The sequence below is a fragment of the Ictidomys tridecemlineatus genome, chromosome 10 (genome assembly GCF_052094955.1).
Source record: "Ictidomys tridecemlineatus isolate mIctTri1 chromosome 10, mIctTri1.hap1, whole genome shotgun sequence".
Taxonomy (NCBI): domain Eukaryota; kingdom Metazoa; phylum Chordata; class Mammalia; order Rodentia; family Sciuridae; genus Ictidomys; species Ictidomys tridecemlineatus.
Genome location: NC_135486.1, coordinates 16,387,149 through 16,405,399, shown reverse-complemented (window position 1 = coordinate 16,405,399; position 18,251 = coordinate 16,387,149). Strand labels below are relative to the sequence as shown.

General features: G+C 40.4%; 1 protein-coding gene across 1 annotated transcript in view; it reads left to right on the top strand.

Moving 5' to 3' along the window:
- The window catches only part of Niban1 (niban apoptosis regulator 1), a 140,306-nt gene that overhangs the window by 65,329 nt on the left and 56,726 nt on the right, over positions 1–18,251 (top strand). The window contains exons 4-5 of the mRNA XM_005319693.5: positions 2,054–2,168; positions 7,530–7,697. Of these exons, the coding sequence (XP_005319750.2) occupies positions 2,054–2,168; positions 7,530–7,697 (283 nt within the window). The remainder of the gene's footprint in view (positions 1–2,053; positions 2,169–7,529; positions 7,698–18,251) is intronic.

The following is an 18,251-nucleotide window of genomic DNA, read 5'->3' as shown; positions in this document are numbered from 1 at the left end:
CTTTCAGAGAAGCTTGAGGAGAGGCAGTGTAGCACATTGGTTATTCTGATAGGTTTTGAGTCACATCTTTGCCAGGTTCTAGGGAAATGTCCTTACCTAAATTGTAAATCTCCTTGAACCTCAGTTTTCTCATTAATGAATGCATGATCCCTTTGTTGTTTACAATAAATAAATTTATTGAGGCATTTAGCACCTAGCCAGGCCTTTGGTTGAACCCAATGTTGTGCAGATATGATTATTTCTAACTAAATTGGGAGGAAACCCTGAAGGGCTTTTTCTTTGGTTTACTAAGGTTTTTGCTACATTTGACGCTAATTGAAATTTCTCTGTGAATCAAATTTTGGTGGTTTGTTTTACTTCTTGGTTCTGAAAACTTGCTCCCTCAACTTGAAATTTATGAGTGAAACTGTTGGGTTATTTATTTATTTTTTTTGGTCCATTACTTTCCACCAACCTGTGGTCATTGAGATAGAATGACTGAATTTTATAATAAACACACATTTTTATAAACTCACTTGGATATTTTAAGGGAAATTCCAGCCATTTGTCATCATTGCTTACAATTTTAATAAAATCAAGATTTTTAATTTATAAAAGTGCTTTTAAAAAAATACACACCCCAGAATCGCACATTAAGAACCTATAAATTGCCTGTTGTTTTATTGTGAGTCCAATTCTGTGTGGTAACTAAGCAGGAGCACTGATAAGCCTGCCTTCTGCACACTGGCCCTGGGGCTGGACAGACATGAGGAAAATCCTGGATTTGTTACCTACTCACTGCTGGGCCATCGGCAAGTGATTCAATCTCTTTGAGCTTCATTTTTCTCACTTGTAAAATAGAGATAATACCTAACTCATTGTGCTGTTTTAGGATTAAACAATGTAATGTTTATGAAAGCCAATGAGCTTATTATAACTAATAACAATTCACATTTGAGTCCAGCCTGAATCAAATTGCTTCTGAAATTTCTCCAAACCATATACATTTAGATTGTCCTGTGTTAGGCTCTGGATCCCAGATGTGTTGAAGCTGTTGATGGATGGTTCTCACAAGTATGAAAACAAACTTCTTAGATATCTGAGAGTTTGTTTAGTTTGGGTTTCTTCACTCGCTATCTTACTGATGCAGAATGTGTTATTGTTATTCTGAGTTTGTTGCCTAGATCAATGTTATTTTAGTTATTCCCAAGAGTACACTTGGGCGTTTGGGTCCCACAGTTTCTTGGTTTCAATTCTCAGCTTTCGTTAAGGTTTCTATTTTCAAAATTCTGCCTGGATGTAGGCATCTCCCTTCCGGCACACATACTTCATCTGGGTGACTTTGTGGCTGTGTCTGCCTAACTGCTCTAGCGATGCTCTGTGCCTCTTCTGCATTTCTTAAACAGCAGAGCTTCCTGTCTGCCAGCCAGAATGGTTTGATGTCACAAAACTGCACTACCATCTCAACTATTTTATGCCCAACAGTCACATCTGAGGGCCAAGCCGTTGGCATATTTTATCACAGCAACATTTTAAAGTTTCTGATGGAAATCCAGTAACCATCATAACAGTTCCTTGTTGCATCGTCTGGTTGGTCATTGAACCTGGTCCACATCAGTCACCGAGCATTTTGTGCAGCAACTGTGAGGTTGTCACCTTCTCGGTTATCAGAATGACTCGGCATTAGTGACTGAAATGGTAAATGTGGTGTGTGCGATTCTGGGGTGTGTATTTTTTTTAAAGGCACTTTTATAAATTAAAAATCATGTGCATGTTGCTGAAGTCATTTTTCCCATTCGAGAGCATACCTACGAGGAATATTCCCGAGATTAGGGACCCTGATTTGACGTGTTGTGACCATCACACAAAAGTACTAGATACTGCCTTGCAAGTGGCAGGTATGCAGAACAGATTTTTTTTTTTTTTTTAAATAAATGGCTCTGACTCAATGACCTAGTGTGGAGATTTCTGTCTCTGGGCGTGTGTATCTGTGTCTATGTGTCCATTTTTAATATGACTTTCAAAAAAATCCAAATGGGGAAGAAATTCATTCACTTATGCCTTTTCCTCCCAGGCCTATCAGAAGGGAGCGGCTCCTAAGAGTCGAATTCTTCCAGCTGGTGGCAAGGTGTTAACATCAGAAGATGAATATAACCTACTGTCTGACAGGCATTTCCCAGACCCTATTGGTAAGTCACTGAGCCTCTTTTTTCAAGGAAAAAAATTTAAACTGATTTTATTGAGCCAGAGCAGTGGTTCTTAATGGGGAAGAGGAATTTAACTTTGTAGGGCCATTTATCATTGTCTGCAGATATTTTGGTTGTTACAATTAAAATGGGAGTGCTACAGGCCAGGGATAGTGGATACAGGCCAGGATGCTGCTGGAGATCATGTAGTGCATGGGACAGTCTCCAACAATGAAGAGAAAAAATCAGTAATGTCCAGGTTGAGAAACCCATGCCCCACAGACAAAGGGAAGACATAATTTTTCTTGTTTAGCCAACATTATACCACTTCTGTTATTTGATGTCCCATTTAGTATTGCACAAATCAGTTACGTGTTTCTAGCACATGGAAAATTTGCTATTGGTCAAGTACCTGGAAGCTTTTGAACATATTGCAGGCTTTGATAGCGCTGCCCAGAGCAGTGGAAATAAACAGGTAGGGCTCAGTCTGTGAAAAGCACAATCCCATTCTTTCAATAAACAAGACTGACCCTGTTGGGGGATTGTTGTCTTTCTAATTGTGGGGTGATATGCAATTAAACATCCCAAATTGACAAAAAAATGAATTTAAATATTATAGCAATTCATAGCTAATATGTAAAAAATTTTAAAAAGGCACTATATCAATTCACCTGTCTATAAATAAAGCTGAGCGCTGCCATAGAAAGAGCATGGAACTCAGAACTGGGAGCCCGGACTTTTATCTACTTCTCACTGTGCCACTTATCAAATGTTTTAGAGGAGCAGGCAGCTGAACCGTTCTGGTTTCTATTTCTCCAATTCTAAAATGGGGCTTTGAACTTGAAAGTCTAAAAGGGTATTTCTGATATTTCTAGCTTTAACATTCTTTGATTCTCATTCACTCCTTTTTTTTTTTTTTAAGAGAGAAAGTGATGGATAATGTATAGACTAAATAGGGCAATTCACAGAGATTCATGAACTGTGAATAATGTGATAGCTCCATCTGGCTTTGTATAAATCATACCACATAGTAATTACTTGGCTTCTTGAAGAGAGGCCTGGTTTTTATTAATAGGCACAATCATTTCATTATAATTTATGGGAGAAAATGTAATCATTCCATCAATTGTTATTTTGGTGCAGAATGCTTAGCATAGTGTTTTTAATAACACAATTATGGGATTAGTACATGGATCATAAACCTAGATTAACAAATTATTACTAAGTAATTCAGGCTAAAACAACACTTTATGTGCACTATACACATTATTATATTTTATATTTTCTTCAACATTTATTTATTTGCCATCCTGACTACAGAGCTGTAGCTAGAAATGGAATACCAACATGTTGGCTGTTCAGAATTTCTCCAGAACTTTTCAAGGAAATCCATTGGAACAGACAATATACTTATTGATTTGTTGATGAAATCATACCAGAGGAATGAAAAGCAATGAAAAACACAAGGCTTATGTGACTAATGCCATTGTCCCAAGGCTTCAGATTGGGGCATTTCAATGACTATTTTTATCATATGGTGTGGCCTTCTGAGTTTTAAAAATAGAATATTCTATAGTAGGTCATTTGTGATGTCTTTGTGATACAATTCAGAAAATATGCAGATGGATGGCATTTGGAAAAATTATTGTAAAAGGTTAAGTGAGGGAACTCTAGGCTAATAGGAGTGGATTTTATGGGTCTTGCTGAAGCTTTTAATTGCAGAGGGTCAAAGTTGATTTCAGTTGTTTGTACAAAATTGTGACATCTTGGAAAGGGCAAGGAGAATTGATTCACAAAACCATGTTAATCAAGAGGACTTACTATGTGATAGTATTTCTACTAAAAAGAAACTTAGGCAAGATAAAAGGAATTGACCTTGCTTGATTGAGAAAAGGCACCGGAGCTTATGAATATTAAGGCGACTGTTGTTTTGCTAAAGTGATTCACTTATTTGGCATTTTATTAGTTAGATCCTGGTTTGCTGCACATGAAGAAAAATTCAATTAAATACACAGTTTTTATTATTATTTTTTTTGTTCTAATTAGATATACATGACAGTCAACTGCATTCTGACACATCGTACATATACAGAGTGTAACTTCTCATTCTTCTGGTTGTACATGATATAGAATCACACCGGTCATATAGTCATATATGCATATAAGGTATTAATATCAATGCATTCTATGTTCTTGCTAGAAATATTGGGGTTTTAATCCAGAGTTGGTGTGGCAAATCCATAAATTTGTCAGGGACAGGCTCTGTCTAGTTTTGTCCTATTTATTTCTAGGCTGTGGACCTTAGTAGCAGAGTCCAGGATGGCTGCTGGAGCTCCAGCCACAGCTTTCTCATTTCAGGCAACAGGGAGGACAAAACAGAAGGAGAGATGTTCATTCCCTTTCTCCAAGGTTACATACGCCACTTTACTTACATCCCATTGGCCAGAACTTAGTAGCGATGGGGTACCAAACTACAGGGAAGCTGGAAATATGTAACAGTCTTCATGCAGTCATTTGCCCAACTGAAAATCAGGGTTTTTATGCTGAGAAAGAAGGGCTGAAAGGATGCTGTGACATCTAGAGGTGTCCACAGCATGCATTAGTTTGTTAACTCACATGGCGATTCATTCTTAGTCACTGTGTGCCAGGCTTTGTGCTGGAGGCCAACTCTTGCCCCCAGTGCTTCCACTCTGTTCCCTTCAGGTCCCAGGACAGTGGAACAGGGCTTCTGTATATGCCTCCTATAAGTCTGTTCTGTCCTTGAGTCAATCCCGTTTTATTAACTTACCAGGAACTGGCTCCTTTTGGGCCTTCCTCCCATCATTAATGTTTTTTTTTTTTATTTATGACAACAGAATGCATTACAATTCTTGTTACACATATAGAGCACAATTGTTCATATCTCTGGTTGTATACACAGTATATTCACACCAATTTGTGTCTTCATACCTGTACTTAGGATAATAATGATCCTCACATTCCACCATCTAACCCCATGCCCCTTCCCTTCCCCTCCAACCCCTCTGCCCTATCTAGAGTTCATCTATTCCTCCCATTCTCCCACTCCCTATCCCACTATGAATCAACCTCCTTATATCAAATAAAACATTCAGCATTTTGAGATTGGCTAGCTTCACTTAGGATTATCTTCTCTAACTCCATCCAGTTATCTGCAAATGCCATAATTTTATTCTCTTTTATTGCTGAGTAATATTCATATATATATATATACCACTTTTTTTATCCATTCATCTATTGAAGGGCATCTAGATTGATTCCACACTTTAGCTATTGTAAATTGTGCTGCTATAATCATTGATGTGGCTATGTCCCTGTAGTATGCTGTTTTTAAGTCCTTTGGGTATAGACCCAAGAGAGGGACTATGGTGGTTCCACTAATGGTGGTTCCACTCTCAATTTTCCAAGAAATCTCCATACTGCTTTCCATATTGACTGCACCAATTTGCAGTCCCACCAGCAGTGTATGAGTGTGCCTTTTTCCCCACATCCTCGCCAACACTTGTTGTTGTTTGTCTTCATAATAGCTGCCATTCTGTCTGGAGTGAGATGAAATCTTAGAGTGGTTTTAATTTGCATTTCTCTAATTGCTAGTGATGATGAATATTTTTTCATGTATTTGTTGATTGATTGAATATCCTCTTCTGAGAAGTGTCTGTTCAGGTCTTTGGCCCACTTATTGATTGGGTTATTTGGTTTTTTTGGTACTTAGCTTTTTGAGTTCTTTACATACCCTAGAGATTAGTGCTCTATTGATGTGTGAGGGATAAAGATTTGCTCCCAAGACGTAGGCTCTCTATTCACCTCACAGATTACATGCATTGGAGAAAAGATAGCCTCTTCAACAAGTGGTGCTGGGAAAACTGGAAATCCATATGCAACAAAATGAAATTAAACCCCTATCTTTCACCATGCACAAAACTCAACTCAAAATGGATCAAGGACCTAGGAATAAAACCAGAGACTCTGCCTCTAATAGAAGAAAAAGTAGGTTCTAATCTCCATCATGTAGGATTAGGCCCCAACTTCCTTAATAAGGCTCCTTTGGTTCAAGAATTAAAATCAAGAATCAATAAATGGGATGGTCTCAAACTAAAACGTTTCTTCTCACCATCTCATCATTACTATGAACGATGAGTTTCTTGAATGCCAGGGCTCTCTGCAACCTTCTAGAGGGTCCTCTTTCCTCCCATTCCCTGCTCATTCTCTACACCGGGAACACCCAACCAGCTTTCCCTTCTGCATGTTCTCTGTGACTCTGGGAAGAAGCCGGGACTTTTAGCCATGTGCAGTGGCTTGTAACCGGAATGCAGGGAAGGAGTCACGCAGAGGCAAGGCTTCTGCAGAGTCGCCTGGTTGAACATGCGTTGCTTGGAAAGGATTTGGAGTGAAAACATAAGTCTCATTTTTTAGGGCTTCTAAAATTCCCCAGGCCAACATAGCACATCTGTTGATTGAACACGCTGACGCTAAAGGTCTCCTGGTTTCCCTGATTGTGCTGCGGGCTGAGGATACCAGGACATGTGAGAGGCTGTCCCCACCCTCTAGGAGCCCACGGTTCAGGGTGGTGGCTCTGCTTCCTGGGGAGGCAACTGTGAGAATCATTGGGGAAGCTCACCTCCCTCTCCCCACCACTGTCCCCTGAGTGTGGGTGCAGACATGGCAATCGGTCATCACAGTGGTTTTGGGGAGCAAGGAAAGGAGCACCCAGTTCTGTCTCAGGTGGCAGAGGAGGTGCTGGCGAAGGCATCCCAGAGGAGGTGGCTTCTGAACCAACTTTTGCAGGAGGAGGGAGAATGTTCTATGGGAGAGCGTGACAGGAAGGAAGGCAGGAAGGGTCTTGGGGAGTCGAGGAAGGACAAGAAATATCACGGAGGGGATGAGCTCACCCTGGGCTGGTGTAGACAGAGTGGAGTAGAAACCACTGAAGACCAGCGCAAACACCGTCACTTAATGTGACTTGGAGGGACAGCAAAGGAACCGCAAGGTGACAGAGAAGAAAGAGCTTTAAAAACAAAACAAAACATACAGGAAATGGGGAGAGAGAAGCTCTTAGAAGTGAAGAGGTGTTGTTAGCAGCAACAGCTACTCGAGAGCAGACTAAAAGGACAGGTAAGAGAGAAGAAGCCACGGGCCGGCAGTCAGGATGACACCGGTGACATCAGCCATGGAGTGAGACTAGAGGCGGGGGGTGGGAGGGTTGGTGGAGGGATGGACAGAAGTCCGAACTAGCGTGTCCCTCACCCTGTTCCATCCCAGGGCCTGCCCCAGATACCCTCCCAGCCTGAAGTCAGTATTTAAGGTAAGAGACCTGTGTGTTGAGGTTGTGTTTCAATATGTCTTCAGCTTCCAGTGAGAAGGAGAACGCTCAGCCATTGGTGGTGCTGCCCAAGCCATTCCCAGTATACCTGTGGCAGCCCTTCCTCAGACATGGCTACTTCTGCTTCCACGAGGCCGCGGACCAGAAGAAGTTCAGCACCCTCTTGAGTGACTGCATCAGACACCTGAATCATGGTACGGCACAGCTTCCTTCTCGTCCCCAAGGGGCTGCCTCTCCTGAGTTGACTTGGTCATTCGAGATTCCTAGAAGGAGGGACAGAGAGTACTGCCCCTGGGGTGGGGAGGGACCCCAGGGAAGTGACAGTTCTGTACTGGAGGACTGTGACCTGCTCACTGGTTGTTCTGCCAGGACTGGGAAGTCTCAGGAAGTCAGAATGGGGCGTGATGATCTGGTGGCCGTGGCTGCTCTGTGACTATTCATGCCTATCATTCCACACGTGATTCCTCCTCCTCCTCCTCTTTCCTGATGCTTTTAATCCATATGCCAGCAAGAATGTGCCAGTTGACCCCGGCAAAATTCTAGTCTTTATGACATTTCTCGTTTCTTTTCATCTTTATTTCTGAATAACCGTGCCACTTGTCTGAAGTCAGCTTTCAATGTGTCGCCATAACAGATAAGGTTCCTGTGGCTCAGGGTTGGAGGCTGCAGTCTGTGGTCTCGGGCCCATTGCTTTGGGGCCTGTGGCGGGCAGCACATTTTGGTGGGAGCAGGTGGTGGAGCAGAGCCCCTCACCTCATGGCTGGGAAGCAACAGGGAGTGAGGAGGGGGCCAGGGGCCCATGTTCCCCTCCAAAGACAGATCCTTAATCACCTTAAAGACCTCCCAGAGTGTACTCACTTTTAAAGATTCCTCTACCTCCCATAAACACCCAGCTGGGGGCCAGTCCTTTACCACATGGACCTCTAGGGGACATGTACCAAAAACCAAAGCAATGGCTCTCAGAACTTGCAAGTCTGTAAGACTCACCGGGAGAACCCAGTTAAAACCCAGGTGTCTGGGCTCCACCCGCAGACGTTCTGACTCCCTGGGTCTGGGCTGGGCCCTGGGTTTTGCTTTTCCTACAAACTGTCAAGTGACTCAAGGGCTGCTGGTCCAAAGGCCACACCCGGAGTGACATTGCTTCAGACCCTTTTGCCTCTGGTATTGATTTGATGAATATTCCAGCTATAATAAAAAGATCTTTCGTTCCATTATGTAGTGGTTTTGATACCTGGATGCGAATGCATTGTGTTCTTTGGAAGTCAAAAAGGCAGCCAGTCAAATGCCATTGGCCTTAACTGTGCCCAGCTCCACGCGGGTGTTAGGAACACAGGAAGGAAGCATGCAAAGTTCCTCTCTTGGGGCATATTTAGACTCAAACAGGGGGAGCGAAAACATATTCTGATTTGATAGTTATTAAAGTTAATGTGTTAAAGAGTTAACTAGAGGTCACAGCCTAGGGAAGAAGCGGCTACAGATGGTCTCAACTTGGCAGTGTTAGAATTAATGATTTTTCTAGTTTATGACAGTGCAAAAGCAATATGCATCTGGGTTCATAATAATGAGTGTGATTCTCTCTTGAAGCTGGACAGTGGCAGTGAGGGCAGCTCCCAGGCAGCCACACGATCATGAGGGGAAACAACCAATACTTTTTCAGTATATTGTGTTGACAGAGATTTCTGGATCTCATGCTTTGTGTTTTTGCATCCTTTTATGTCTACAAAACGCCCACCTCTGTGTGCATGAGGCATTCAACATGTTACTATAAAATAGGTTTTGCCTTAGATTATTTTTCTATGTTAAGTTAATGCAAGTGTGCTAAGCACATTTAGGGAAATCTAGGCAAGCTCTGGAGCTGGATAGGTCAGGTGCATTTTCAACTTGTGATGAGTTTATTAGAATATAGCCCCATGAAGGTCAAGAGGCACCTGTCTAGTGCTGAAAGTCTTGAGCAGTTGACATTGAGCAGAGTTACCTTCCATGAGGACCTTTATTTCCTACTATGGTTAATGTTACTGTACACCATGAAGTTCAGGGGTTTTCCCAAGACCATCAGTCCCACAGAGCAAGTCACTAGTGATGCATCTCAGCCATTTCTTGGGTTTTAACTTGCATATCAATAGGAGGCTAATGGAAAAAAAAATAATGTCACTCTGTCTTGCTATAGCAACTCATCATAATATTGACTCCTGACTAGTTAGAGTCTTTATAAAAATAATTCCCTTATTAATATCTTGCCTTGTGGTTTTGATGTTTCAGAGACAGAATCGCCCAGCTCTGCCTGTTCCATCCAGCTCATTTTTCAATACTCTTACCACCTCTGGGTCTAGTACGAACATGCAGTTGGCACTGAACACAAGAACTGCGAAGTTTCACTGAACAGAGAATGTTCTGGGCCCAGCCAAGCGGGGCTGACCACACTCCCCCTCCCATGTACATAATAGGAATTTCTCTGGGGAGTTTCTGAATGTTATGTAGCCTGCATTTAGACACCATTTATGGAAGACTCCAGCAGATTCAAAACCCAAGTCTGCTCTCCAGTATGTTATCAAAGGCACTAAGATAACGAGGCCTAGTTTTATTACCCTGGATCTGTGGCACATTCTTCTGTCCAGAAACCATTTGTCCCTTACTAAGTCCTGATGCAGAAAATCTGGCCTAACTGCCAGTGGCTCCAGTCAGAGTCACAAACCATCATGACATTACAGGGAACAGTGGTTGGCTATTGTGGGCTGGTGAGCTCATGGGTCTTTCCCGTTTCGCTTCTCTTTCTGTTCATGTGTGTGTGTGTGTGTGTGTGTGTGTGTGTGTGTGTGTGTGTGTTGCTGGGGATTGAACCTTGGGCCTTGTTCACTCTACCAACTGAGCTATATCCCTACTCCCCCATCCAAAAAAAAAAAAAACAAGTAGGAAGCTTTATGCTTTTCCTTCCTTCAAGGGAGGGGAACATTTAGGGGCCAAGAGATTTTTACACTCTTATGGAACATGGAGGTGTGGGGGTGTGCACACATGTGTGTTTTGCTTTGGTTTGATTTTGGTACCTCTTTATTGAGCGGGCATAAAAAGAACTCTCAAGATTAATCTTTAGCAGAACACCTCACTTGGAGCCACTTAATATTAAGCCCATCGAATGGCATATGCCTAGAACCACAGCTGCTGCTCCCTGTCTCTTGTCCCTCACCAGAGAAGGCCAGGGTTCTTAATGTCAGCTGCTCCAGAATGGGATTTGCATAAATCCCAAAATGTTCTGAGTCAAGTGCTATCATCCCAAATTCAGTCCTATTTTTACAAATTTTAGTTTGCAAAATCTGGTCATTATAGATACAGTTAAAACTTCAGATAAATGTAGAGGGCTGCACACATGCAATATGGAATAATGGTCACATGGATGTGAGTCTGCTCTTCTGGCTCAGGATCATCATTCCCTGGCATGTGACTTTGCAGGAAGAGGAAAAAGTGTTCCTGGCAGGAGGCATGGGATATGTAAGAGCCAGACACAAGACAGAGCCTGGACCATCCAAGGAACTGGAGGAAGTTTGTTGTGGCTGTTGCTTAGATAGGAGTCCATCAAAGATGGGGAGACAGGTGAGATCCAGGTTATAAGGGGCTTTGTGATGCACCTTAAAAATTTGGATCTTATTCTAACAGCAATAGGGAACCACCTAAAAGTTTTAAGTAGATAAATGACCTGATCAGGCACCCACTTTAGAAAGATCATAGTGGCTGCAGTGCACGGTGACAGTAGGGGTAGATATAGCTTTCTGGGGTGCCAGGAGGCCACTTAGGAAGCTTTGGCAGGTAACAGATGCTGGTAGCTTGCAGGGAGGAGTGCAGTGTTGAATGAAGGAATGGGTCAGTGTTAAGCCATTGACCTCCACCTAAAGGATTGAGGCACAGAAGAGGTGGATGTTAGAGGACAGCCATCACTGGATGAATGATAATTCTTCCGAGTAGTGGAATACTGGCAAAGTTTTATTCAACAGTGCTGTGCTGGCCAGAGGACAGCCCAACTGCCCTAAGCAAATGCCAGTGTTCCCATCATTATGAGCACTAAGGAAGAAGGGACAGTAGAGTATCTGGTAAGCACAAGGGCAGTGGATTTAAAAGTATAGAAGAATGACCCAGGGGATTTTGACAAAAATGACCACAATGATGTGAAGACACTGTGTAAACCTCAGCAAGCTGTTCAGTCACCTGTGACAATTGTCACCTCCAAGGGTCCTTGTGATGGGGTCAGCAGGCTGGATGTGGAGCTGTGAGGGTGATTGCATTTTGGCACTGGTGATTGCATTTTGGAGCTCTTATCCCAGAATTCCCATATGAAACCAGACCTCTTTATTAGATTTGATTTTGGCACTTGGACCTTTTAGGTGTTCAATACATGTTGCTGAATTAAACTGAATTTTAGAACAAAAAAATCACTTATAATTCAAATCAGATACAGCAAATAGTTTTGGTGTATTTATTTATGCGTGGAGTTTTAGGCTCTCTAGTCCTCAGTGGCAGATCTCAGATCTATTTTCGCCAAGTGAATTTCTTCCCAGAGCCCATTTTTACCTATGAATCAAGTTCATTAGTTGAGGGACTAAGTGTCGGGTGTGGGCATCAAACAATTCTTGCTGAAAATTTACAATGAATTTTAGTTTGTAATAGATGAAAACATACTTCTGAATTTCATGGCACAAACATATTTTTGGACAAACACGTATCTATGAGTTGGAAAATTGCTTAGGCTTTTTGGGGCACTTTAAATGAATAATGTTTGGAGAATGCTAAATAAGAATACAACTTTTGCAAACATCTTTTTGGATGCTTTGACTTAAGAAATATTTTATAGTATACTTTTGTTGCAATGCATAAAAACCTTTATGCATGCACACAAAATGCTTGGTAATTACCATTCATAGAAACTAAGTACCAATTTTCTGTTTTAGTAGGACTGTGCCAAACTAGAGTCTTTAAAAGGATTTTTTTCTGCTTGGATTGCAGTCTCTCCTGGAGTTTAGCTTGAGTTCTTTGTGTCACACAGTTAGTATTCTACAATTATAAATATTTCTCTTTCTTCCTTTGTGAGTATGTGGTTTTCTCTTAAGAAATCATCACTTCCTCTTTCTGGTCCTTGGTGACTAGTCATCAAACTCTAAATTTGGGAGAGACCTTTGTGGTCACCCATTTGTCTCCTTAGAGTTTATTTGTGATAAGGCTCAAATAGGTCATAGCAGGGGGTCAGTTATCCTAATGGCCCTCAAAACTGTTTCAGTTATACATGTCAGGCCTTATAAAAATTTATCTTTGGGGAATTTTAAACATGCTCCTTTTTGAATCAAATCACTCTTGTGATACATTTGCATGATCGGGAGTGAAGCAAATCCAGAGCTATTCTTCTGAGGTCATCAGAGAGCTGGGACGGGTTTCTTCATTGGTACTCTGAAAGCTCACCTTGGCATCTTGTCTGCCTGCTAAACAGGATTTTATCTTTAGGTTTGCTCTGGAGATAAAGTGGCTGAGAATGTAGCTTATTTACAGGTTAAATTTCGTGTAGTCTAAAATGCAAATCACATATGATTTTATACAACTTAAATAAAAAGACTTTACACTGCTTGTGAGCATATGGGTCGGAATCATTTTAAAATAATTGATCTGAAACATGCTTTCATAATATTTAGTCTTCTGATTCTACTTCAATTACCTGAAATTCTCAAAGAAATCTAAGAGTTGGAGCTGAAGGGACGGGTCTCCACCGGAGACAAGAACAACAGAGAACTGCTCCCTCTCGGCTATTTGTGTTTATGACCATTGGCCCATCTCCCCATAAGTTCATTGCTGCCTAGAGCTGTGTTGTCATTGAACTGCTTTCAAATGCTTCTTTTGGCCTGTCCAACCCGATATTGGTTCATTGAAACCACTGATGCTCGACCCCTTTTCTACTTCCACTCACCAAACAGTTATTTTGATATGAAGGTCTAAAGAGTGTGTGTTTACAGTAGTTGAAGGTGACAAATTGGAACAATTACAATTAAAAAAAAAGACTAAATAAGCAGAGCATTGAAGTTAATTCAAGCAAAAAAAAATTTTTTTTTTTTTTTTTTTTTTGGTCTGTGCTGTTTAGATTGTGTAGCCTCCAAAAATCACTGGACAGTTTTTGAGATGATTGTGACTGATTGTGGCAACCTTTGAATAGTTTTCAAGTTTTTGTTCCTTTTTTTCTGTTAACTTGTGGTTGGGATCTGTTGAGATTGAAACATACTAATTAAAGTGACAGAACAAATGTGATGGATGTTTTAATCAGTGGTGAGATGATCAACATTTTGAAAGGATTCTACTTAGCATCTATCCCTGAATTTCTTTTAAAAATCTTCGGTAAGATTAAATTGCACCTTGCATAGGGTATAGGCTTCTTTTAAAAGTCAACATCCAGGAGCGCTTGGAGAAAATGCTCTCCTGTTGTTCTAGAAAGGGGAGCTATATTTATTTCCTCTCCCACACACACATCGAGAACAAACTTAGAGAAGGGATGTGAGAAGGAAGAGAAACACAATAAGGGCTACATTGTTCGTTCCATTAGCTACTCAGAGTTTTTTAAGTTAAATATTGAGCAGACATACACGAATGCTTAGGATGTATTTAGGAGACATAGAGAACATCCCTGCTCCCTCTGAAATTTCCTGTGTTCTTCCCTGTTACTGGTACCTTCTTTCCTTTGGAGAGAATACCATCCTGGATTTTGTGCTCTTCTTTTTGATAGCTTTACCCCATGCGTTCGATCCTGTTGCATATTTTCAAACTTTATCCATGGGGCATTTTAACCACATCTGTTGTCAGGAGGACCCACCACAGGGGACAGCTTGTGTGTTCCCACATGTCAAGGGTGAGGTTCTCCCGAGTAAGTGATCCAAGAGACAGAGAAAGCAGGCAGCAGTTTTTCTGATTGTGACCTTGTCCTGGAAGTCACATAGCATCAATTCTGCTTCGTTCTGTTCATAATTAAGTCACTGTGTCTGATCCAAATTCAAAAGGAGGAAAATGGGGCTCTCTGGTTGAAGAAAAGAGCACCAAAGGACCATGTGAGTCATCCAACCTTGGAAGCCTGTGCTTCCTCTTGTCAGCCTTCAGATGGCTGCAGGATTGGCCATCCTGGGCTGCAGCCTAATGAGGGACCTCAGGCCAGAAGCACCTAGCCAAGCTGCCTTGGGCTTCCTGACCCACTACCATGAGAGATAATGAGTGTTTGTTACTGTTTTTTTTTTTTTTTTAAGTTGTCAATGGACCTTTTTTATTTGTTTATTTATCTATGGTTTTGAGGATCGAACTCAGTGCTTCCCGCATGAAAAGCAAGTGCTCTGCCACTGAGCTACAGCCCCAGCCCCTGTTACTGTTTTAAACTAGTAGCTTTGAGGGTAATTGGTTTTGTAACACTGGAAAACTAAAATACTTAATTCGTCATCAGTCTTTCTTTTGCTAAGTAAAATGCCATAAATTTCACTCTACAAACTATTTTAGCTGATTTTCTCAGGTTTATTGTGCAGTATTTTTCATCATCATTCAAATGTTTCCTAACTTATGTAATTTCTTCTTTTACTTATGTGCTACTTAGAATTGTGCTTCTGAAATTCCAAATATATGTTGTGTGTTTATTACTGATTTCTAGCTTAATTTCATCATGGACAGAGAGTATAGTCTATATGATATTGTCCTTGAAAATTTTTTGCACCTTGCTTTGTGGCCCGATATGTGGTCAGTAAGCTCATGGGTCAATACCTACTTTATAATCATAGGTGCAATTGACATAGCAATGTCAGCTATGCCCTTCAAACCTAAATCCTGATTATTTTTTTGCTATGCTAAAATGATCACTTACTGATCATTATGTTCACATCTACCACCATGATGTTTAGTAGATTTATTTATTTTATTGTGTGCATTAATTCTATTAATTGTTGACTTCTAATTTTAAGATATATGCACACAAACACAGTAAATGGATACACAATTTAAAATTGTTGTAGCTTCCTAGTGAGCTGAGTCTTTTTTCATTATATAATGATATATTTTTCTCTGTTAATGCTATTTGCCTTAAATCTTTTTTGTCTAATATTTATGTAGCTATACCAATTTTTTTTTTTTTAGGGCTTGAGTAGAAAATCTACCCAATAAAAGCACCTGACAGTGTCTTAGATGGACCATTCATTCAGTTTATTTATACCTATTATAATCACTCTTATTTTTGGTTTTAAATCTACTATCTTATTTTGTGTTTTCTATGTATTCCACCTTTCTGTTTCCTCTTCTTTACTCTCTTGCCTTCTTCTGAATTATTATTGCTATATAGTAGAAATATATTCTATTTCTATTTTGCAAGTGGTCCCAGAAAGTTTACCCTGTAGGACCAAACTTTAATCCAAAAATTAATCAACGTGTTTAGCTACCATGAAAAATTAGAGAACTTAAAGTACTGTAATTTCTTTAGCATACTCCTCTACATATAGGCTATTGTGAACCTGAACTTTAATTGAATCTTTTTATTGTCTATTTTAAACTTGGATTCGGTTACTAAGATCTGTGAATTAAGCTGACCAAAGATGGATTAAGAGGACAAAGGTCTACAAGCTTAATTTAATGTTGATATTTTAACGTGGTATGGAGGCTTCATGGAAATGTATAGAAAACCCCAAAGAATTCGTTAGACTTGAGTTCTGGTACTCAGCATTTGAGGAGGCCGTAAAAGTGTCGCTTAAGGTCACTAGATTCTACTATTGCCTTCAAAATGAAAGGTAGCTTCAACGCTTGGCTTTTGTTTTTGTTTTTTTGTATTAGTTTGCTAGAGCTGCCATAATGGCCAAGTACCACAAACTGGGTGACTAAAACAGTAGAAATTTATAGTCTAGTTCAAAATCAAGATGTGGTCGGATTGCTTCTCTCTGAGGGCAATGAGAGAAGGATCTGTTCCAAGCTTCTCTCCTTGGCTAACAGAAGTATCACTATGATCCGTCTGCATCTCAGCGTGACATTTTCCCTATGTATGTATTCATCCAAGTTTCCCCTTTTTATGAAGACACGAGTCATATTGGATTAGGGACTTACCCTACTCCAGAATGACCTCATCTTAACAAATTACATCTGCAATAAGCCTATTGCCAAATAAGGTCACTTTCTGAGATTCTAGGAATCAGAACTTCAACATATAAATTTGAGGGCTATGCATTCTATCCATTAAGAAACCCATAAAACAGCCAGGGTTGTGGCTCAGTGGTAGAGTGCTCCGCTCTCCTGTGTGGGGCATTGGGTTTGATTCTTAGCACCACATAAAAATAAATAAGATAAAGATAAAAAAAAGAGAAACTCATAAAAATAAAGTTTCTTACTTTATTGTCAGTTCCTGGGTATTTAAAATATTTTTGAAAGTGTAATTGATCTAGTATATCTTTTTTTTTTTTCCTAATGAGAGGATTGTTAGGATATAGAGCATGCCATTTTGCCAGACACCCATAGAAAAAGTTGAATGGTGTTGACAAGGTGACTCACTAACAGCAGATTTCTAGAGGCTGCTTCTATCTTGAAGCCCCCTTTCATCCCCCATTACATTGTCCGTGAGATTCTGCAGCTGCACATTAGCCATTTGAGAAGACTCAAAAGTTAAACCTGACATTCTGAACTTGAAACTTGGCCACAGTTATAGGGCTACTATAGTCCTTCAGGTAACTCTATGACAAATGCTCTCTGCAACTATAGCGCACATCATCCATAACAATAATTTAAAAAACCCCTTCAGTAAGATAAAATTGCACCTTGTATACTATATGGATAAGGAAATGAAAACTGGACATGGTAGTGCATGCCTGTAAATTTCAGTTACTTGGGAGGCTGAGGCAAGGGGATCTCAAGTTTGAGCACAGCCTGGGCCACTTAGCGAGACCCTGTCTCAAAATTTAAAAAATAAATTAAAAAAAAAAAAAGGGCTAGCGTTGTAGCTCAGTGGTAGAGTGCCCCTCGGTTCAATCCCCAGTACTGAAAAAAAGAAAAGACAGGGAGAGAAATGTGGAATACGTTTTAGGAAGGCTTCCACTAAGAATAGTTCCAACCTTAATGGAGTAACTCTCAGCTCTCGGAAAACTCTGCTTAATCAGAAGATGTTATTCATGTAGGGTTAGCCATAGGCAAAGACTTTAGCAGTGCTTTTCAAAATGTGATCTGTCCACAGCTTGCTTCTAAACAAATTGTGTTCAGTCAGGAAGGAGGGGAAGAAACTTTAAAGTTTCAGATTCCCTGGCTCTAGTCCAGACCTGCTGAATTAGAATCTCTGAGGAAGGGCCCCCCAAACCTGCCTTTCAAACAGCATCCCTTCAGAGGTAGAGAATGACAGCTGCCTGGGGTTTTCCTCTCAGATTAAGGTGTTTTGCTTTAAACAACTTAGGGGGTTTTTTTTAGTTCTTTTTTTATTGGAAACATTATAATTATACATAATGGCAGGAGTCATTGTTACATATTTATACATGCACATGACAGAACAGTATCATTTGGTCATTCCTTGGTACTTCCCCTTTCCCTTCTTTCCTCACCCCTCCCTGTCCCTTCTGGCGTCCCTTCTATTTTCATGAATAAGTCACTTAATTTTTATTTTTCTTAAACTATATGATTAGTAAAGAATTAGGATTTTTACAATGTTAAGCTGGTATTTGAAATGATATTTAATAATATAGTTAGAAAGTAATCAATGGGGAAAAAAAGCATTGAATGCCCAAAAGGTGTTT